The 22,987-nt window shown below is 41.5% G+C and overlaps 1 protein-coding gene across 6 annotated transcripts in view; it reads left to right on the top strand.

The window, feature by feature from the left end:
- Positions 1-515: 515 nt before the first annotated feature.
- SULF1 (sulfatase 1) overlaps positions 516-22,987 on the top strand; it is a 63,148-nt gene continuing 40,676 nt past the window's right edge. For 4 of the 6 annotated variants that reach the window (XM_075704817.1, XM_075704818.1, XM_075704819.1 and 1 more), the window contains exons 1-4: positions 537-708; positions 6,484-6,723; positions 18,608-18,759; positions 20,799-20,968. In XM_075704817.1, the coding sequence (XP_075560932.1) occupies positions 537-708; positions 6,484-6,723; positions 18,608-18,759; positions 20,799-20,968 (734 nt within the window). Of the gene's footprint in view, positions 709-6,483; positions 6,724-18,607; positions 18,760-20,798; positions 20,969-22,987 lie in introns of those variants that run through there. The other 2 variants (XM_075704815.1, XM_075704820.1) reach the window with 2 other exon arrangements.

Raw genomic sequence — 22,987 nt, forward strand, 5'->3', positions numbered from 1 at the left:
AAAGAAGCTGTAACGAACAGTTCTGGAGACTTTGAAGCACAGCCACAGTGCTGAAGTCTTTGACTCACAAGGCTTCTGCTTTCTTCTTCTTCTTACAGGGCTCCTCCTACAGATGTTCTGAACACGTCTACATCCCAGCAATTTTTTACTACGCCCAGGTACTGAATATAAGGAACAAGCTGCATAAAAAGAAGCGTGGGGTGTAGGAGAAGGAGCACTGTGAGGAGTATACCAGACGTCATGCCTAAGCAAAATGCAGGCAGTGGCATGACTTCAAGCAAAAATTGTTTGAGAAAGCGTAGTTGCAGAATGACCGAGTTTATTCTTAGAAAATGAGAGAATAATGTGGGTAATATGGGTAATATGGGTAATAATCATGTTAAATGGTATGTGTCAGGCTTGACTTCCCTAAGTGTCATCCTTTTACTGTGTGACTGTTATTGCTTGAACAGAATTTCTTTTCTTCCCTACAGGTCTTGAAAACTAGAGCTCAGGCACTTCTGGATCAGTCTTTTCATTGAAATACTGGAACTACTATGAAGTCTTCTTGGTTTGCACTCATCTTGGCAGTGCTCAGTACTGAACTGCTAACAAGTCACTGTTCCACTGTCAAGTCCCCGAGGTTCAGAGGACGTGTGCAGCAAGAGCGAAAAAATATCAGACCAAATATCATCCTTGTACTCACAGATGATCAAGACGTGGAGCTGGGTGAGAAATAATTGTTATTTGCTACTTCATTTCATCATGTGTCCTTCAGTAATTTCTGCCAAGCAGAAAGTACTTAAATTCAGAGAAGGTACTGGTCCTGGAACAATATCAGAATGTGGGACAAGTTTGGAAAATGAGTTAACAAATATTGTTTAATAACATTCATCACATTTAATTACAGACTTTAGGAAATATATGCTTATCAAAATATGTCATGGAAGGCTTTAATCACCACCATAAAAGTATTTAATAATACATGCAAGGACGTACAGGTAAAAAACTTGCATCAAAAGCCCTTTTTCACTTTGCAACTTTCTGCAGCATTTAAAAATTTGAGCCTTATGAGGTTAACCTTTCCCTCAGTGCTGTATAGGTGAGTATCTATTCTCCACATATTTGTCACAGGCATGCATGTCATCTGACATGTTATGCACACAGACAAACTGGTCTGGTTTCAGGACATAAGCTTAATATTCCTTTGCATTATTAAAGTGTTTAAAAATTCATCTGCTTTAAAACTATGCTATATGTATAAAAATAGGATAGTTTTGTCTTCACAAGTATACTAAATATCTAAGCACAACCTGGATATACTGGACAGAAGTGATTTTGACATATTTTTCTTAAATATGTTTAAAATTCATCTGCTTTAAAACTATGCTATATGTATAAAAATAGGATAGTTTTGTCTTCACAAGTATACTAAATATCTAAGCACAACCTGGATATACCGGACAGAAGTGATTTTGACATATTTTTGTTAGGGTGGAAAAAGTTAAAACACTTGAATGATGTTCCAGGATGCCTTTGTATGTTTTCCATTAAGCAAGTTAGAAAGATATTAATAGTAGTTATATATATAACTGATTTTTTGGTTCACTGCCCAAAGCGAAAAATCAAGGAGAGAAAAAGGATCATTTTAGGTTACCCCCAAGCAAATATTTTAGTTTTGGGGGTGGGAGGTAAGATCAAAAAGGTGAAAAAATGGCAAATCAATTTGAAATGAAATCTTGCATTCTTAGTGGCTTTTAATGAAAGACATGTTTTTAATAAAACTATAGTGAATTTCTAAACAAAATGCCATATGACACTAAGAAGTCAAAATGCTTCATTCCAGAAAACTTATAACAAAACTGTTAATTTGTTCTAAAATCACATACTTTCAGACAGAAAGTTGTAGAGAAAAAGTGGTCTAGATCTAAAAGCAATTCTTTAGCTGCAAGCATTTTTGTATTTGTCATGATGCAATAATAATTTACACAGTCCTTCAGGGTTGTGAGAATGTAATTAATAAACTGTGTTTCATGACTGATAGTGCTTTTATGCAGCAGAGCTCCAAGCCCAGTCCTTTAGATCTGAGCACATCTTATCTTTTTTATTTCTCACTCTTTCAAATGTCTGTTCTGTTTAGCTGAGCTGCATAATGAATGGCTGTTCCCAGCTCTATTTTTGGCCTAAAATATAGCTATTGCAATAGGAATACATTTCTTCTCGATAGAGTTGTTCTGAAATTTTCGTTAAAAGTGTCAAGTCATGCCTTCCTTTTTGTGGTCCAAAAGAGCCTACTTTCTCCAGGACACTGGGGAAGGTAGGTCAGCAGACACATGTCTCTGAACAATGTTACCGACTTGCTGTCTTCAGTCTTGCAAGAGGGTTTGCAAGTGGTGAAAGAGCAGGAAGGATGTGGCAAGCCACTTTGTTCATATTGTGGAGCTCCTCGCTTTGAAAGCTGCTCTGGATGTTCGCAGGGCACTCTGGCTCCTATTAGCAAGCAGTTGAGCAATAGCCTGGATGTGTATGCATTCCCACTGCATTGAATGAAGACACAGGTTTCCCTTTTCATAGATCATTTCACAGGAAACAGGATTCAACCCCAAGACTTACTGTACTGCATTATTCGCACTTCTACTAATAAATCATTCTGCTTATCTGAAAAGTAAAGCCATACTGTTTTCCATGTGTGAATTATCCCCTCGCCCTTCAGTGATTCCCGAGAAAAATCTTAAGTTTCCCAAAGGTCAATGGGAAGTAACACTTTCTGCCACAAACAGAAAAAACTTAGGCATTGCTATCCAAAATATCACAAGACTGAAAGTCTCTCAATATGGATTATTTGCTATTGTATTCCCAGCATGAACATTTCTAAAAGCTCTTCTAAATGAATGCTTGAACATAAAGGCATATAAGGCACTTTACAGACTTCAGTAGGAGGAATTTGTCTCCAGAGCATGTATAAGCATTGAACCAAAATATTCAGCTGCCTGAGTACAAATGATATACAGGGGAGTTATCCAAAGTAAAATTTGCAAGAGGCAGGGAGCTTGCATTTAGTGAGTGTTCAAAGCACAGGAGTATGCGCATCTTCCTATTGATCTGCACCATCCCTCTGAGTTTTGCATTCTGAATGCAAAGAAGTTCAGCAGAGCTGCTGTCTCATTCAACTTATCAGATAAAACCCACAAATTGCTCCACAACTCCAGTCAGTTCCTATCTATGCTGGGAGGAATGTCGCACAGAGGAAAGATATTACTGATCAGCTGGTGGATGGCAACTTTAGTGGTATAAAGCAGCCTGGCCCACAGCTCTTGAAGAAACTTGGGCCCAGAAGTTGGGGAATGACTGGTTGAATTGTGCCTCTGTGCCCTTTCTTTTCCCCACCAAGATCCTGAGGGTAGAGAAATAACTGCCCACCACTGAGGCAAATGGGCATCTTGCTCCAGGCAAAGCACCAGCTCCCAGAAGCCAGAACTGCCCAGAACTGCTGCCACCCTGCAGACAACCTACTGCAGCTCCTCAGGGCAGTGGCCCCAGCTCCCACTGGGGTCAGGTCTGTACTCTGTTCAGACCTTAGTGCAGGTATTTCCAACTTCTTCCTCACTCTTTAGTCTCTTCCCCTGTCCTCCAGAGTCTCTATCACTTGCGTACATCAGTACCTCAAACCATGACACCCCCCATCATTCTCATAATCCTCACTGTAAATAATATCTTGCATAATGTCAGAAAGGAGTCAAAGCTAATGAATACGCTGGTAGTTCCAGTGTTTCTAACCCAGAGCCCTTTGAGATGACAGAGAAGTGGGAAAAGATTAAAAAAAAAAAAAAGAGGAAAAATCCATCAGTGACAATTACTTTTTTCTGTACCCTTGTTTACAGCCTAATGCACCACTCAGTGAAAGCTGTATAAACCAATCACTGAGTACTGCAGCGGGTGAAGAGATCACAGCATCATCTAGATACATCATACCAGGCATAACTTGCCTGGTTTACTTTCCATCTTCACTAGAACTTTCAAAGGACCTAACAACACAAGCTGAAAAAATGGGGATATGTGCTCAGATCTGAGAAAGTCCATCACCTTCGTGGGGCCTCTCATATAACCCAAATAAAGACAAGGTGGCTCTAGCTGCCCCTTTGTAGAAATGTCCACCTGTGCTACACCGGGATGAAAATCCACAACAACTTTAAGACTTGTTATGAAACCTTGGTTACCAAACATATTTCTTGATATACGAGAATAGACTGAGAGGTGACACTGAATTTCTCACCTGGCAAAACTTGCTAACTTCTGTGTCCAAAGTGGCTGTTCTGGGTTATCTGGTTCCCCTCAGGTGCTCCCCAATCGGTCATGTAGGGCATGAGTGTCCTGCTGTCAGACAGCGCCTGAGCACGTGTGCCCTGAAGACTGTAAGCCAGATGGTAAAGAGCACAAGCTGCGAGGAGAGCTACAGACGGCAAAGGATTATAACTTATATCAGCAAGTTTTATCTCCTACTTATGTTTTGTTTTCTAATGAGGAAGTCTCACCTGCTTTGAAGTGCCTATTCCAGAATTTCCAGAGGGGCTAAATCTATTATCAGTGTCAGTAAGTGCATACCTGGAGGAAAAACTTACTCATAAACAGCAAGTTTGCAAGAGCAGAGGGCTGACCAAGCAGAGGAATGAGGAAGCGCTCTAACAGCTACTCATTTATAATGCATAGAGGCATGAAAGTGCACATCACTCTGCTGCTGTTACCGTGCATTAGTGTACCTGAACAGAGCACTTTCCATCTGAGGACCTACAAGCACTTTACAGCTGAGCTCTCAGTAATAAACTGTGACATTTCAAAAATGAGAGCGCTATGGCAAAACCAAAACAAAACGACGCAAAAACTAAAAAGAAAAAGCCAGCCTGGGGGCCGAGATAAAGACATGTAGAGTGAGGATGATCTCTCATTTGACTTTCACTCAACAACTCAGTGAAATGCTCCCACTCATACAAATGGAGACTTTTTGTGTTCAGGGACCTCTCAGTTACTCTCTTACTTCTCTATATCTCTGAACACATGGGTTTTGTCTGTATTGAGTTCAGGAAAGCACGAATGCAGATGCTCTGCATTTAGAAAAGAGGGGCTGTGAAAGAGGAAGAGTGACTTATATGCAGGGTATTAAATATATCCTTAATGACACAGACATCAGCACTGCACCAGGAAATACCGAAGACCTAACTGCCTCTTCCTTTTTTTAATCAAACAATTTTGATGCAAAAGATTTCATAGTCAGCACTGACTCCTTAACCCCAAAACAAAACAGAGCATGCTTAACTTTAACTAGTAAAATAATTTGTAAGTTTTTACTGCTTACACTTGAAGTTGAGCCTCCTTGGCAATTCTGTGGTTTTACAGACATGTCTTTCATGTTTAAAAAAAAATATTTTTTTAAATTTGGTTTTCAAGTGACCCAGACAAAACCACCAAGACAAACTCTTGTATCAGTGGAATCAATGAATTTATATTTAATCCCACTGCTGTCAACTGTGCAAAATTAATTGTAAAAACAAAGGAAAAAAAAAAAAAGTAAAATTCCAGAAACCTCTTTTTACCATCAAAATTGTGCAAAGCAATTCACAAACTTGTTTCCTGGACACATACTGCCATATCCATGGTTCACCCTTACCCTTCAATCTCTGCTCTGCTGGATAACAGAAAGAGCAAAGTTTGACAGCTGTCAGCAAATACTGACTGACCCTATTAGGAGCTGCTCAGTCTTTTCACAATCCGAGATCTGCAAGGCCCACCTGTCTCACCTTGTTATTCATGAATATGTTCTGAAGGATGAAAAAATGTCTTTGTTCTTTAAACTGGTTCAATATAGTTTCTTGAGAAAGGTGCTGAATTTTGTCAATATTTTTTTGCATACAGGTTCATCCCCAAAAGCTGATTTTGAGCATAGTGTTTCAGTATCAGAGCCAGACATGCTGATCCTGTGTGAAACTTTCCTCTAGAAAAGTTGTTACCAATTGTCTCTCTCTCCTCCCCATCACTCCCTCCCTCCCTCCCTCACTGCCATCTTCTCTCTCGTTCTCTCTCTCTGATTATCTGATAAAATTGAAAGAATTGTAACAGATATTGGTAATCTCAGAATTGTAGATATTTTACTGGCACATTGACTAATGATGTAGTCTGTGTAACATACTGTTTTCCTACAACAGTGTTTGAAGAACTATTGATCTATAAATTTGATACAGCTCTAAAGCTTTAACATTGTATTTCTAGATCAGTCTGTAATTTAATTTTGTTTTGAAGCCTGAAAAAAATGTATTTCTGGAATGCTGAAAAATATTTTTGGTGATATAATAAAAAATCTTATTTTTTTCTTCCAAAATTACTACACAGCAGTACAGACTAACGTCTAAAGGCAAGCTAATCACTGATACTTTACTTTTAACAGCATAGTAGCAGCCAATATATTCTAACTATTTTTTGCATCACAGTGATGATCAATACCTCTTATTGCAGGGTCCTTACAAGTGATGAATAAAACCAGAAGGATTATGGAGAATGGAGGGGCTTCTTTTATCAATGCATTTGTAACCACCCCGATGTGCTGCCCATCTCGTTCCTCCATGCTGACTGGGAAGTATGTGCACAACCACAACATATACACCAACAATGAAAACTGCTCTTCTCCCTCGTGGCAGGCTACTCATGAGCCACGTACCTTCGCCGTGTATCTCAATAACACTGGGTATAGAACAGGTAAGAGACAAATCAACAGTAGTTCTTTGTTTAAAGTGAAGATGATGGATATTCAGCAATGGGTCTCGAATCACTGGCTAAAATGATGAGACTGTTGTCCCAAACTGGGTTTACAGAGCAGAGGTTTAGTGTTATGGAGAGGGAAGGTAGTTCTGCCTGCTCGTCCAGATCCACAGCTAACGGCCATGTAAAGAAACTCACTTGTAATGGAGCAGCATATTTTCACGTTTGGATGTCCCAGGTGGGAAATAAGCTGTTGGGCAGTTACACCTAGTGCGAAAGAGGTGCATTTTAGTGGCATTGTGGGTCTGAACTGGCAGCTCCAGCCGTGATTATGGTCAGTATTATGGCCTGCTTGTGGACAGCTGCTAACAGTTATGGAAGAAGATGTCAGGGCCAGGCTGGGGACTGGTGCCAAAGACCTCACAGGAGCAAAGTGCCTGTCATGGGAGTGAAACAAGGTGAATGGTATAATTTAAACTTTGCCATGGGGCGATATTTCATTTGCATTTTCTGAAAAGGGATAGAAACATGCCTTTAAGAAGGATTGTTCTGCTGTGCACCAATAAGATTTGATAGTTTTCTTGTAAATTCCTAGTGGTTTTCCGTAGTCAGGAGATCCCTTTCCTGTCTACAAAGAACTCTTCTTATTCCTTTCGTCTGCATTTCAGCTTGATGTAAAACCTGATTCATTTCTGCATCACCTATCCCCTAAGATTCAATCTGTAGACACGTTAGGCTCCAGCCTGACTTCCCCTTCGCAAGGTACAGGAGTTGTGCGAGGTCATCAGGGTGCAATTTGTCCAGAAGCGTTGCTCGACTACAAAGACTCCCCTTTACAGGACCAACGAGACCCAGATCTCGGTGCCAACTGCGTTCCTTACAATGTAATTGGCAGCAAAGAAATTTGTCTCTATCAGCTGCTTAGGCACAAGAACAGATCGCTTTCAAAACATTTAGCAGGCGAATGTCTCCATGCTGTCTGCTTGTCCTAATTCTCTTAATGCTGCTATATCCAATGCCTTAAATTTATCTGCCCTGTTTGCCATCTTTCTTCACCACACAGAAAGCTCGCTCTTTTTTCTTCTGTCTCTCTGTATCTGTAGTTCTGGAGAGCTTCTGCATCCTGTTTAAAAAGGAAAAACAGACAAATATTTAACTTCTTTGGACGCGGTGTTGGCTCTGACACACATGCTGAATAGTACTTCAGTCTCTATTAAGCTGGTTTCAGTGAAGTTGCCATCCGAATACAGTGCTGCTAAACCTGAGTAAGGGTCAGCATCAAGGCTTTGGATGAGAAAAAGAGGGGCAAGAAAATGGACAATCACTGCTAGAAAAGGTGCTGAATTCACCCTAAAATATAAGCTTTGCCTCATGGCTTATGTCTCAGAAATCCTTTCTCCTTGATCTATGGCTGCTTCACATGGGACCTGGCTTTCCTGTTCCTAAAAAAAATTAGTATCTTACTGATTTGTAATGAAATGCCTTGTGTGTAAACTGGATAGCTCTATCACTAGCCCTCTCTGCCCTTCTGGGGATAAACACTCTGCTTTGGGTATATCTTCTGCACTGCATTGTATTATGAAGGCATGTGGAGACATCTACTAAATGCAGACTTGGCCCTGTTAAATGGAAAGGAAAAAGGGGTCAAAAGAAAAAGAAAAAGAAAAAACACCCTTTCCAAAAGCAGGCAGAGAGAACATCAGTCCTAAAACTGTCAGGTTAGATGAGTTTTAACAAGGGGCAGGAAGGAGAAAAAGGAAATTGAAACAAATGAAAATACTTGTATGAAACTCCGATTCTGACCAAGGTACACTGTTTGACCCTATAATGATATGGCCCCAAAGAATTTACCCATTTACTCCTTGTAAGATGAGCCTACCTTCTAATTACCCTACAATTATTTTTTGAAGTGGCAGCTTAATTAACAGCAGACCTTATAATACATTTTTCAAGGACAGTGTTGCCTCATTAAAAAGTCATCAAAAGTCCACTAACCAACTAATAATCTACACTTCACAGCTAGAAAGTTTAGTAAAATTGTAATGACTCAAAAATACCTGGGAGTCAAGAATAATTGGGAGTGAAAAAGAGGGAACTGGGGAGAGGGGGTGGCTACATGCCACATAGACGAGTCGTGACTCTGTGCTGATATTGTAGTCTCTGTGGGTATTTACTTTGTGCATTTCTAAGTGTTTTGAGAGGAAGTCAGTATCCTCCTCAATGGGAAACTGAGGCAGAGAAAGAGAAGTGAGTGACCCAAGGCCACTACAGTTTGGTGACAGTTCTGGTAAGGCACTGATCCAGAGAGTTCCAGTCCAGATGAGAAAATGTGCAATACTTCCAACCTGGTTCTCTGCTTGAAATGATGAGGATTTACCTCTCACTTGTTGCATAGGATCAAATTATTATGTCATTTAGTGGAAATAAAGGGGTTGGGGAGTGTTTATTTAATGTCCTTACTTCTGTTCACTCCAAATAGTTTCCAACGTCTATAAAGCATCTGCTGTCTAAACCTGCTGCAGCCTTAACTAAACCCTTTATACTGCAATTGATCACGTGGGCAGACTGCTGATGAGGGGAGCCGTGCTGAAGCCACGAGGACTCCACGCAAGCACAGCAGGCCATTTAAATGGAGGTCTGAAATGTGCTCTAAGAAACTGTGGTCATAATTAGAGCCCACTGGGAAAACCTGGCAAAGAACAGAATGGTTTTTTCTTCCCTTTTTCTATTTTACTCTTCTGTTCTGCTGTGATGTGACCTAATGGAGATGTTGCATTTCATGGAAACATCCCTTTTTGAAGATTATATGTTAGTGCTAAATCATAGGCAGGGGCTATGCTGGGTGTTAGCAGGGCAGACAATATTCAGAAACAACACTGCCAAACCAAAATCACTTTTGCTTCTAATTATCCTTAAAAAAAAAATCCCAAAACAATTAAGGATGTTTCAATGTTTAGTTTCCCTTACTCACAAGCTATATGCTAATGCAGCGATGAGTCAACTGCACAGCTTCCTGATTATTGAAAGTCCATAAAATTGGTAATATTAAACTAGAGTTTGTAGAAAATAGAAGAGAAGACACAGTAAATAGAAAGAGAAAACAAAGCAACTTTGGAGAGCTTCAGAGAGATGAGACATTTGTTTTAATTACACGGGCTCCAGCTGCTGATACTGGGGAGGAAAAAGGGTCAGTTTGTAATCACTTTGAAATTTTGTGGAAATTGTGAGAAAAGCTTGAGAAGCTTTCTTTCATCTCATAGTTTTTAATGTCAGTAGACATCCCGTCAGCTATTTAGATTCAGAAACTTTATTTGTAAGATTATTAGATGCAGGAATTAGAGATTTTGCTTTGAGTTTTATGAAGTATTGGCTGGTTATTTGCTGTTCTTTCAATCCTCCCTGCGGTACTGTTGAAGTCCCCTACTTTCTTTACCTTCTGCTGTTCTGTCCCAGCCCTACAGCACGTAGCCTTGCCTCTCAGATGTGCTCTTTGGTGTTGTCAGTTCATACTGCCGTTCACCTACACAACCACAAAGGAAAACTCCAGGAGTGACCTGCCTCAACCTTGGCTTTCTCAAGTAGGAAAGGATTGTGCTACATCTTAATAACCAAGCAGTAGCCTAGCATTATCTTAGTATTTTAGAATAGAGAGCCATGACAGCAGCACAGCCAATATCCAGGAGACATAAATTCAACAATCATTATTAAATAGTGTGTTACACTTTGTATATTGAAGGATTTTACATTTTTACCAGCTGAATTTTCAGCTCTTTCCAAATACAAAGAGAAATGTAAGTTTAAATTCTCACCTTGACTTAACATGCATATGCACTCAGAGCCCTCTCTGCTTAGTAGTCACTTTATAAAATTATTACCCTGTAATCCTCACCCCTCTTAGCCTTCACAGCCAGCGTAACTGTGCAGGAAACAACAGGAGTCTGTCCTGGCTCAGCGACCGCTGACAGCCTCACAGCAACACACCAAGCTCAGGACCAGGCTCTTCCCTTATGGAGTCCCACATGAAGGAATAGAAATTAGGCAATTATTTGCTTACATTTTTTAGAATTGTCTTTGGGAAGATGTATCAGATGTATTACTTGCTCAGAAGTATCAACCGGTCAGAATAATATTCAGGATTCATGCATGCAAGTGTCCTGACAGCATCCTCAGCCTTTTGTGGGACAAAAATGGCAACATAGCAGTTAAGCAACTTGAACGTTAGTTTCTAAATGCTTGCATTTGTAAAACTCAAAACTCAGGCAGTGACTGAACATCAAGATGTCACTATCTGGCATGTTTTGACATTAGTCACAGACTTCTGTGTAGTGATGAACAGAAATGGTCACTTGCTTGACATCTAGTTAATATGTTCAACAGTTCACGTCAGCTTCTGATGCGTGCCAGTTGACATCTGTCACTTTTGGGTACATTTCTTAGTGTGGTGACCAAAGAACTAATAAAATGCCGAGATGACAAGAGACTGAAGGCTAAGGAGTATTTAAACTGTGCATCATTCCCTTCTGACACACAGGGGCAAGTTAATCTTTCATAAAGGGAGCAAAAGCTATGCCTCCTGAGGGTGTGGGCAGACAATACATTTCCTCTGGAGGCAAAGCCAGTGTGTTTCCTGTTCACAGCCTCACAGTACAATTCACTGCCAGCACACACTATTTTTAATCTGCATCGTTTCAGTGACCTAATTTGTATCCTGCCTCATGCACCCTTTCAAAACAGAGAGGGTGACAGAATATGATGGGTGGGAACGAATGAGCAGGGAATGAGTCCTGGTTTTCAGAATATTTCTAAATTGAAAATAAATAGAGAGAGGGAGAGAACTCCATGCATTCAGGTTCTTTCTTAATTGGTATAAAAGAGGCTGGGGAGCATCAAACATAATTTAACTTGTAAATATTTTAAATAATTAAAAATATGCCTCACTTCTCAGAATAAAATTACACTTTCAGTCAAACTAAGAAATGTATAAATAAAAGTGAAATATGCTGAATATATTCAAATAGTCCACAAAAAGTGAAATGTAGAAGAAGGAAAAGTCTGAAAAGGATAACATGCAGGATTTTCTAGTTCTATGGTATCATGTGAAGTGAAACTTTTTTTGGTTTCTGTCCAAGACCTCGTCAAAAACCACAGCATGTTTGCCTACTTACGCTTAAAACAGAATTCTGTGCTATTAAATACTGCATAGAAAACTGTACACTAAAAGATTTTTAGCAAGTTTATGCATTCAAGTCCTTAATTTAGGAAAATCTGGGTAGAACATTGTCTGCGCAAATATTTCACCTCCCTTGTTCATGTGTCCAAATGACAGTCTTTACATAATAGCATATTGCTTTTTGGAGGGTGAAATTTCCTTGGTTTAAAAAGACAGACCCGTTCTATCAAGTGGCATGATGCCCGCATCTGCATCAGCAAGGACGGGGGGGCTCAGATACCCTCTGCAAAACTCTACTGCTTTCTTACTGAGTCACTAAGCAGAGTGGGGTTTTATCACATACAGGGGGGCTGGGGGTGGCAGCTATAGTTTTCAGATGTCTGCTGAAAGGAAGGTACCAGTGAGACCCAGAAGTCCTTTCAGGCATTGTTGTGTCCTCCCCACTGCCCCAAACCACTTCTGGCTCCCTTCATCCTACCCCGTTAGGTGGAACAGTCTCTACTCTTCAGTTTTCTCATCCTAGTTTTCTGGCCCTGCAAGATCTCACCTTGGACTCTGTTCTGAGCCGTGTCCCCCAGCCTGTCTGTCCTCAAGTCGTTCCCACCCTCCTGCTCCTCCTGGGTCCAGTCAGTCCTTGACAGACACGTCCTGTTCCCACCGCTTGCTGTTACTGATCTCCTTTCCCAGCCTGACCAGCAAATCTGCTTCTCCCACCCCCCTTGCCTTGTCAGTCAGCTTCTTTCTCCTTTCTGCACTCACTGTCCATTTTTTTGGCTGACATTGCCAGTCCTGGGCCCCCAAGCCCCCACTGTTTTCCCCCTGCCCCCCAGCTCCTTTGCTGGACATCCTGCCATTCCCCAAAATGCTCGTCCTTATCTGGTCACCTCCTGCCCTCTGCATTTCAATCAACTTTCTCCCACTAACTGACACCACTCACAGGTGGGCAGGGAATAAAGTCCTGAGGTGCCCAGCACATGCAAACTGCAGGATTTTTTTCAAAACTGAGCAAACTTTGGAGAGATTTTCACCAGGATGATAAAAGATGCCTCCTTGACAGAGAGTCCATCATGTCTTTGACAGAGTCTGTGCTCTCAGTGTAGAGCATGGAAGTGCTATCAGATGAAAGCCCGCGTAATTTTTTTCAGATGTTAAACATAATTCCTTTTCCATTACTGCGGTTCTCAAAGATGGCTACTGTTCGGGCTAAGAAGTTTCAAAAAATTCAGCCTGAGGCAGACATCCAGTGTGGAAAATTTCAGTCCAAGTATAAGAAAGTTAGAAGCAACTGAAAACAGGGTCTTATAATGAGAAGTGTCAGACAACATCAGTACTGGAAAGTGCTACCAGCTTGGCCCATAATACAGGCTTTGTTAAAGACATCACCCAGCCTAACGATTGCTATATCAATTTATAGACTAATGCCTTTTGCAACTGCTGAGTTATAAAATCTTTAATGCTCTTTTTGGTTACAATGGTAAACCTGGCAGCAACTGGGAAAGACCCACAAAACTGGAGAAAAAGTAGAAAACCTGAGGTTTTCTACCACGGTTAAGTTACAAGACTGGGAACTGCAAAATCTGAATAATATTCTTGGCAATGCCACAGGCTTCCTGCGTGACTCAGGTCCAGCTGAAGGTTAACCTCTTGGTGCCTCAGTTTCCTCACTGCATTTTTGGGACAGTGCTTATTTCATTTCCTAGGCAGTGCTGGCATACTGACCTGGCTTTCTGCACTTTAATGACGTGATACACTAATCCTCTGTAATTTTTCAACAGAAGGGAAAAATCATACTTCTTGGGTTTGAATCTGTCGCTTGCATAATGGGAAGAAAGCAAGGAGGAATTTACTGGAATAATCCGGAAGCTGTAGTTTTGTTGGGCTCTGTCCCCAGAAGCACAGAATCGTTGTGTGTCAGCCCTGAAATGTCATATAAACAGTGCTTTGCAACTCCTGTAAATGGTTTCCTGACTTTGTTAAAGGAAGTGGGCTGTCTACTTAAAGCTCTTGTCTGGGTCACGGTGACTAAACCTTACTGCAGCATGCCTTTTTAAAGGTTTGGGTTTGTTTTAAGTGGGAAACATTCCCATAAGCCTCAACAAATAACAAGGGCGTAGAACATGATCTACGTCCTTTGATCTGTGGAAGTGCAGAGATGTCTGCCCAGTAGATGTGGCCCAGTTCACCTGTACGCTAATCCACTAATGCTGACAGGAGTTAGGGGACTAATTCTATTGTGTAATACTGTAAACGTTAGTCATAAATGCTTGTAGAAAATACTGGGGAAAAAAGTACTGGGAATTATGAGAGTCTGAATCACATTCAAATGTAAATATCCTGGCTTCCAACTCCAGATATCCCCTGGGTCAAATTCTCCTTGTCTTACACCCATTGCAACCCCCTGGGTTTCTTGGTCCAGTTTAGGACTCATTAGCTAATTGCTAAAGGGAAAACAAAACCCTGTATTAAGGCATCTATTCATATTAGGTACCAAACATGCATATTCTACAGCCACTACTGAGACACATAGATGTCTGTATAACTGTTCACCGTGTCATGTGGTGTTGTTTGCATAAACTTAATTGAACATACTCACACAGAATACAATTATTCTGATATACTAAGCTACTCCACATGTGATTAAAAAATAACAATGTGTCCTGGGAACAGTTAGCAAAACTGCCAGAATGCAGATAAACACTGTCTTATTAAAATGCAAAAATCGGCATTTATCTTTCCTGTCATCCCTGTGGGGGCCATTACACGCAATAATGAAAAGATGTCCCTTGAAATGGCATTACTTTTTAATGAGGCTTTTACCCATTGAGTCATAATCTCAGTTTTATTAATTACAAGCAGAAATGGCTTCCTAAACCCTGTAACTGCTGAGTGCAAGCAGCTTCTAAAGCTGAGCATTCCCGGTCAGTACTCAGACTTGGGCAATTCAGCAAGTGTCAGGCTACAGCTAAGTTAAGGATGTGGTTTGACTCTACAAGCCAAGCATGTGAAGATCCAGCAAGGACATTTGCACATCACGGTGTTGTCAGCTCCTGAGCAGTTCCATGACATATTCCATAGTGCTTTAATTGTTTACAATACTCTGGGTGGCAAAAAACAGCTAGGACACCCGTCGTGATTACTTGCTGATTATTATTTGGCCCCATGGACGCTACTGTGCTTTCCTTTTACTCTGGCACTTGTCTTCATTCAGAGCGTGAAGAGCCAGACACCAACTGCTGGCGCTGGGCTCCAGCTCTGGCTCGCTTGCCCTATCCTATACTCAGAGGTACTCAGAAAATCCCACGGTGAAGGCACTGAACTCTTGTGTTTCAGTAAAAGCCTGGCTTTTCCCTTCATCTGTCTAATTACTCATATCCTCCTGAGCTTTTGACCAACAAACCACTCTTGGTTAAAGCAATTTGGCAAATGTGATCCATTATCACAGCTACCGCTGCTTCTGCTAGTATTCAGGGCTTTGCTGTATGTTTGTCATGGGAACTGCTTTATTCTACAAGGGGGAAACATCTATTTCTACAAACTGTCACTCAAGGAGCTGCTTAAAACTTGACAGCTCTGAGATTATTTTTATGATAAAATACTAAATCATTGCCAACACAAAGGTGAATGGTTCAGGCTGTCAATCTGAAGTCTCATAACATGCACCAAAATATGGGGTTCAGGGGACTAAAGAGGAGCTAACAAAACATTATTAAAATTGGAAAATTAAGTAATCTAAAGCAAGGAAATTCCAAGATTAATTGGCCCCCACCAGCTCCAAGCCTTCCTTTCATTTTCTAAATTCAGTTTATCTTTTATCGTCCTTATGCCCCAGGTAATTTCATCTCTGCATTTTATGGTGGTAGCTTTGTCTCAGGTAATGCCTGAATATCAAAAGAGGGAGGAGAGGAGGAGAGAAAGAAGCTGACTCTTCCTTGTTTTACTGCCAAAACTGAAACTGTAGGGACTTTCTCAGGTCCATAAAGGAACACCCTATGGTGACATTAAAGTAAGAAGCTGTAGTAAGCCCTGATCATCTCTGTGCTACAGTTTTTCAGAGCTTGACCATTTTGAGACAGATTTTCATAGCCACCTCTGTTATTTACAAAGGCACTACATCAAAACCTACAGACACTAGAACTTCTTAGAGAAAAGCTTGCCAATGATTTTTAAATGGGCAAACCCATTTATTTATTTTTCCCTATCCTTTTTCTTGGAAATTGCTGAACTGTTTGGCTAAAATGTTCCGTAGATCAAAATGCAGCCTGAGTCAGATAGCATGGAAGCTATCATCACCAATGATTGAAGTTTGGCAAGACAGTAAATAGTAGAGGTCAGGTCTCAGTATTAGTCAATCTTAATTATAGGTGGGGCTATCAAACCATCGTACATGATAAATTGCCATAACTTCCATTTCACAGCTTTAAAGCCTCTGATCTTTGTGGGAGGCAGGTTTGCAGTAGAGTCCCTTATAGATGAGCGCAGCACATGGAGGTTCCCCAAGGTCATGCAGTAGCTGCGGACGGATCTGGGTTGGCATTCAGGAGGGCTGACCTCAGATCTCCCCTGTAACCACAGGCTGTCCTTGAGTTTGCTTGGCTCAGTAATGCTTCCTCTTTCTCGGTCATGTCACTCCCCCATATTTTTTTCACTGTTGTCTCTCTCTGAATTCAATTCCCCTTCTTCTCTTTCCTTGGCTTCCCTTCCCACAGTATTTCAGCCTTTACCCTTACACTTTCCCTAGACATCTGACTCCCTGAGAGTTTAACCCAATTTGGCTGCCTTAGAGGGGAGGTATGGTTTCCATTCCGGGAGCCAACGGTGCTGGGCACATATTCCCTCCCACGGTCACCCTCTTCACCTCAAGCGTCTTGACTTCTGGTTGGCCTCAGAAGAAAAAAGGAGAGCAGCTGGGTTGCTTTCTGAGTGGCTGTGGGAGGAAGCCCTGGAAGCCTGGTCTAGTGTCTGTAGGACTTGTTTATATGTCACATTCCACATGGTATAGGAAAGTAACATTATGTATGACTGTAACCTCTGGTTAGTGACAGTCGGCAGTTATATGATCCGATTGCACCATATTTATGTTGCCTCAGGCAAGTTTTAATTATGAACATTTTGATTTTTCCACCAGTTTTCCCAGGAAGTTCACCATGCCCACATCAATCAGATCTGAATTATTTAAGGCCTTCCACAAATGTGCTTTTTTGGTTAGATTGAATGTGTCTAAGTTGAATGTGAGGTTTACCAAAGTGATTTCATTTCCTAGTAGGAAACAAGTTCAGGGGTTTGACGTGTGTCCTGAAGCCCAGCTGAGGAAGTGACGCTGGGCAGCAGCTCTCCACGGGCAGGCCTGGCTGGCCAAGCCAGGGCCGGCAACAAGGGCAGGGGCTGTGCACCACGAGGGATGCAGTGGGGTGGGCAGCTATTGCCCAGAGGAGCTCTGTCCCTGGGAAGGGAGAGGTCCCTGTCATTCCCTCCTCTTCAGGGGTGTCCTATTTTACGTAGGTGTACCTACACAAGGGTGTATCTTTGTGCTGACTGCTGGGGACACGGGTGACAGAACTGCTGGCACAGGTCACCCTCCAGGGGCTTGTAAACCTCAAGAAAATTAAAAATGCAAACAATGAAGTTACTCAGACATCCCAGGAACTTGCTGGGACTGAGCCGGAGCTAAAAAATCCCTAAAAACCCAAGTTGCAGGCCCAGTCAGGTGTTTTGTCACCACACTTCCCAGGCAGTGCCATCCAAACTGACTTTTTTATCCAGGCCAAAGACCATACACAAGCAGCTAAAGAGCTTCCATACCCATCTGTCCCTAGAAGCAACACAGCTACATTTGCCAGGGTGCCGTGCCAGCATTAATCTGCCCTCCCAAAGCTAGTTGGCCAGCTTTTGGTGTCTGTGTATCTTTGGCACAAGCGATTCACAACTCCCAGATAGCTGGGAGCCCGCTGCATTGTGAGGTTGTTTTCCTTCCAGAGGAACTGGCAGGAGCACCTGCAAACTCTCCTGGACCCAACAGCAAAGGCTGAAAGTTTCAGTCTGAGTGGGTTCTGACTTGTCACCTGGAGCTAATGGGAAAAAATACACTTAGTTTGGCAGGCCAGGCAGAGGTAGTTGACCTCCAAGTCTTTTGTCTCTTTGTTAGTTTTGCCCTAGAGAAGCTGTGGTTGCAAAGCAGGGTGGGGATTCCCTCTAAGTCTACCCAAACGTGGCCCAGTGAGATGGAGATCTGGACTTCCCAGACCTTTTATCAAAAACGAGCAGACGTAGCCAGGTTGCTACGCCCAAACTTTCAAAAGTCAGAAGCCGAGCTCCAAAACATCGCAGGACTTGCTTAAAACCACAAGGTCTTTCTCAGATGTTTCCTCTGGGCATTGAGTTTTTATTCCATTTTCAAGTGGAAACCAAGAGAAACATACTAATTCTTAAAAAAAAAAAAACCTGAAAATATTTCACGTGAGCACTAGATTTCAAAAGATTAAGAAGAAAACCTGAAGTCACAAAGGCTTTCAACTCTCATAAAAACTCTGGAAAAAACTTATTTTCATTTCAAAACCCTCTAAGGTATAAAAGGAACATTTTTGATAAAGCAGCTCTGACTCATTCTAACACATTTTATCTTCATTCATGCATGCTTTTGACTCAGACTAAAAGACTTGGATTGCAAAGCCTCATATATGTGTGCGTGTGTTTTTTTTTTTTTTACCTTCACAGCTTTTTTTGGGAAATACCTCAATGAATACAATGGCAGCTACATCCCTCCTGGGTGGAGAGAGTGGGTTGGATTAGTGAAGAACTCTCGCTTCTATAATTACACCATTTCTCGCAATGGTAACAAAGAGAAGCATGGATTTGATTATGCAAAGGTATTTTCCAGACACATAAATTCTACGTCATTAATCCATATAAAAATCACTTTCAGATAATTAATTAACCAGATAATTAATTAATTAACCAACTACAACCAAGAAATTGAGATGTCATTTTCTCTCCAGGGCATTGCAGATCAATTTCCATGTGAGAACATTAATCACATAAAGAAAGAAAATTTCCAAGGGCTCTTCAGTGCAGCCTGGTCACCCCTCCCTCCCTCCCTCTCTCTGCTAGAAAGTGATGGTTCTGTGGCAGAAGCAAACAGTAAATAAAGGCCCTTCCCAAAAATAATTGTGCCCCTTACACTACCGAACTTTAAAGTTAGCTGAGTGTTGTCGGTTGTTGCCGGCATAAGAAACCTTAGTTAATGCTGTTTTCCATTATACAGTTCACACACACAAAAAAAGGCTGTGTGCCTGTGGTGTCAGACTCCGGATATGACTATGAGAATAGATAAGCACGAGAACACGGCCGTTGGAAAACTTCAGAGCTTGTTTGTGCTCTTGACAAAGTTTGGAAAGTATGCCAAGGTGACCTGCCCACTGCTGTGAAGTTTCTCAGAAAGGCTTAGGAGCGCAGATCGCAGACTTTCCAGCCTGTAGAAAGCAATCTGGAATTTCCTCAGACTGTAGCTCACGGAAGATGATACAGATGTTGCAGCTGTGGTTTCTGACCCATGTAATGAGATTTTATTGGAAGCTCACGATGCCTGTTTCTGATTTCCCCACCCGTAGAAATTACATGATACTAATTATATATTTATATAGAGTAAAAAAAAGAAAATAAAGGCTATCGGTTAGTTATACATTCCTTATACACTCTGTGTATGTAGCTAGAATAAATAGGCAAATAGGAGGGGAGTGGATGCTTTGGGAAAGCAGTCATACAGGCATTTCACTTTGAACAGGCCACAAAACCAGAACTTAGCGCAACACCAGTGCCTCGCGCTTATTACCCATTTTGTACACCAAAAGGTCGCTTGCTGTTTCTTCAATATCCCTGCAAGGATTGTAGCAGCCAGGGCTACCGTGTGTGCTCCGGGCGTGCTACAGGAGAGGGGAAGGGGCAGTGGGGACAGGGAGCGGGCAGGCGAGGAGGTCACAGCTGGTTGGCTTGTCCTAGCACCGACATGCGACACAGACCTTGTCCCTCAGGCTCTGCTTTTGCAGCTGTTCGGGGCCTCGAATCCACAACATATGATTAGTCATGCCTGGAAGTGCTTGAAATTACAAACATTGTCTCAGCACTTTCTCAATGAAGCTCGCACTAGACCTCCAGGCCAACAGTGAATGCTCCAAGGTGGCAGGTGGTTTAATTTAAGTTTTCATCTTTTTTTCTTAGTTCCGTTTCCTCCCTTCCCCTTGTAGGCTTCCATTTGCCACCTTGGCTGTGGGATAAGCTGGTTTATTAGCGAGTCACAACCTTAATCTCAGCAGCTGCACTGCTTAAAGTTGCACAATTAAATGAACAGAGCCTGCAGGAATTCAACTGCTCCCTGCATTCACATTTGCAATTTCTTTGATAAAGATTTTTGCAATCTGTTGCCTGTTGTAGCTTTCTTCCACTTTGTACATATGCAGAAGTATACTCTGAACAAAGAGCACGCAAGAAGTGTTAATGTAAACAAAAAAGCAGCATGAGAGTCAATGATTTCTTGCAGTTAGGAGCCATTACCTTGTGAGTGTTTTATCAGTGAAATTCAAGGAACGTATCTTTGTCAGTATAGTCTGTCATTTTAAATGTTACTTAGCTTTATATTACAAAATCTGGTAATCATATTTACTTAATGCCTTCTGTTGTATGTGATTTGCAAAATACTGTCTCATTTTATGTGGCCCCGCCTGTTTAAGAAAGTAATTACTGCTCAGTCTCCCCTATGCTCCCTCGAATCATACATCTCTTTGATGGTATGTTTTTACTTCCTGATCTGAGCTTTAACGAGGACTTGAAAATAACATAATAACATGATAGTATGTGATCTAATTAATCATGCACTTTGTAACTTTTTCTTTGTGTTAATCGTATATTCCAGGACTACTTCACAGACCTAATCACTAATGAGAGCATTAATTACTTCAGAATGTCTAAGAGGATATATCCCCATAGGCCCATAATGATGGTCATCAGCCATGCTGCGCCCCATGGCCCTGAGGATTCGGCACCACAGTTCTCAGAGCTCTACCCCAACGCTTCACAGCATATGTAAGTCAAAATCACACGCTGTCAGACCCACTCCTTGTATCTACTTCTTGTGCGGTATTTCTTTATGGAGATGTTGCAGGGACAGAGAACTCAAATATAAGAAACCCACAGCAAGTGGTGAATGTTTACTTGTTTCTTTTGCCATGCTTACCCCTTTCGGGGAGGAGAGTGACAGCTCTGACCATTATTAAAACAGAGAGAAGCTCTTTTCCTCCTGGGAAGTTGTGGGAGATTAAAAGGTCAGTATTTGGCTTTGTAAGGGCAGCTTCTTACAATACCCTGAAAATATGTAGACACAGGTCAGGATCTGTTGGAAAGATATTACTTCCTTCGTCTTCCTCTAAGATATGTGTTTCCTGGGCTCTAACTAACTGAATGCACTGAGAGGAAAAAATACCCTTTTGTACCTTTCGAGTGCACCAGATCTGTTTATAGACTAGATACTGGCCGATTCCCAAAGCAGCCTATTAGACTGCATTTTTAAATAACATGCTTAATCTTTTCTGGTGATTATACTATCATAAAAAAAATAACTTTTCATTTTGTTTCTAGAACTGAGGCCAACTCCAGGTAAAAATCTGAGGATAGTCCTGGATTTAACAGCTTGCTTTATAACGTCAATATTCTGGGTCCTTTTCCTCCTAGTGAGGTGATAGGGAAGCTTTCCATTGCCCTTCTGTCTACTGTGGGCATGTTGACCACTCTTCCTATTTGTGCTTAAACAATGTCTTTGCACCTCCTTCTACACAGGAAAAAAAAAAAGCAATGAAATATTTTAGCTGGATTGTGCATTGATTTGTCCTCTGAAAATGAGGAGGAATCAGCTCACACTATGGAAAAGCTCTGTGGTCTACAGATTTCATTTTGGACACTCTGCAGTAGCTCACACACAGGCATATTTTTTGTAGTTACATTAACCAGTTTAAAATTGCAAGGAGTAGCAGTTACTGCATAAACTGAACGCATAAACTGATCACTAGTTGGGGCGAGAAAGCGGTTTGCTGTTCATGGCACATGGTTAACTATTTGTTTGTAATTTTTTATCCTCTTATTGACGGCTACTTTCTAGATATGCCACTTTCCCTGACCTTACATTCTTAACTATATTTTTCTTATCCTATATTCTCAATGATCCCACATTCCTGAGACTAGCCTTTGCAAGTAATGCAAACCAGTCAGCAATGTTTCATAGTTATTTAGATATTCAGGGTAATTCCTACCTGCATACAGAAGTGATGAGATTGATACTTCAGTTTGCAAATATTCGCTTGAAAATGGTTCTCAAGTAATCATCCTGAAGAATTATTGTAACCTTTTTATGTCCTAAAGGTAAAATAAGATAGACACAAACACATAGAACCTGTCATATTGGCTTGTGGGAAAGATCTTTCTAACTCAGTATCTGGAATTACGTGCTCCAGCAGAAAGCAGCAGGGACTGCTTAGGGGAAAAAAAACCAAGAGAGATTCCTTTTCTTTGTTTTTCCAGCTTCTGAAAATCGCCAGTTTAGGTGAAGGGTCCAGGCCACTGTGCCCCATTCTCTTTGCATCAGTCTGATCTCTTTTTGAATGGCAGCGGCAGCCCCACCATCTTGTGGCAACAAGTTCCACAGTGTCACCCCGTGCGTCAGGGACAAAGGACCGCCTTTTCTTTCCTTCGAAACCTGGAGCTTGCCTATGCCACCAGAGTCCCCTACTTCCTGTCCTGTGAGGAATAATGAATAGTCACTACATCAAATTTAATGGACCTCTCCCATGTCTTCCTTCAATCACCCCTTTTCATAGCAAGAGAGTTATATCTATTTGTTCTCGCTCTGTTCAGCAGATTGCTTCCCATTTAGTGGCACAGATTGCTTGGCCTCAGGCAAGCCATCCTGTTTGCTGGGGGACTATCCATCATACAGGAGGATGGGATTCAAACTGTTTCCCTTAGCTGTGGGGACCGTGTCCGGAAGAAAAGCACTGAATCATTGTATCTCACCCTACCTCTCCCCAGGCCAAAGCAACTCATTTTGAGCCC

This window comes from Pelecanus crispus, chromosome 2 (genome assembly GCF_030463565.1).
Source record: "Pelecanus crispus isolate bPelCri1 chromosome 2, bPelCri1.pri, whole genome shotgun sequence".
In the NCBI taxonomy this organism is placed as follows: domain Eukaryota; kingdom Metazoa; phylum Chordata; class Aves; order Pelecaniformes; family Pelecanidae; genus Pelecanus; species Pelecanus crispus.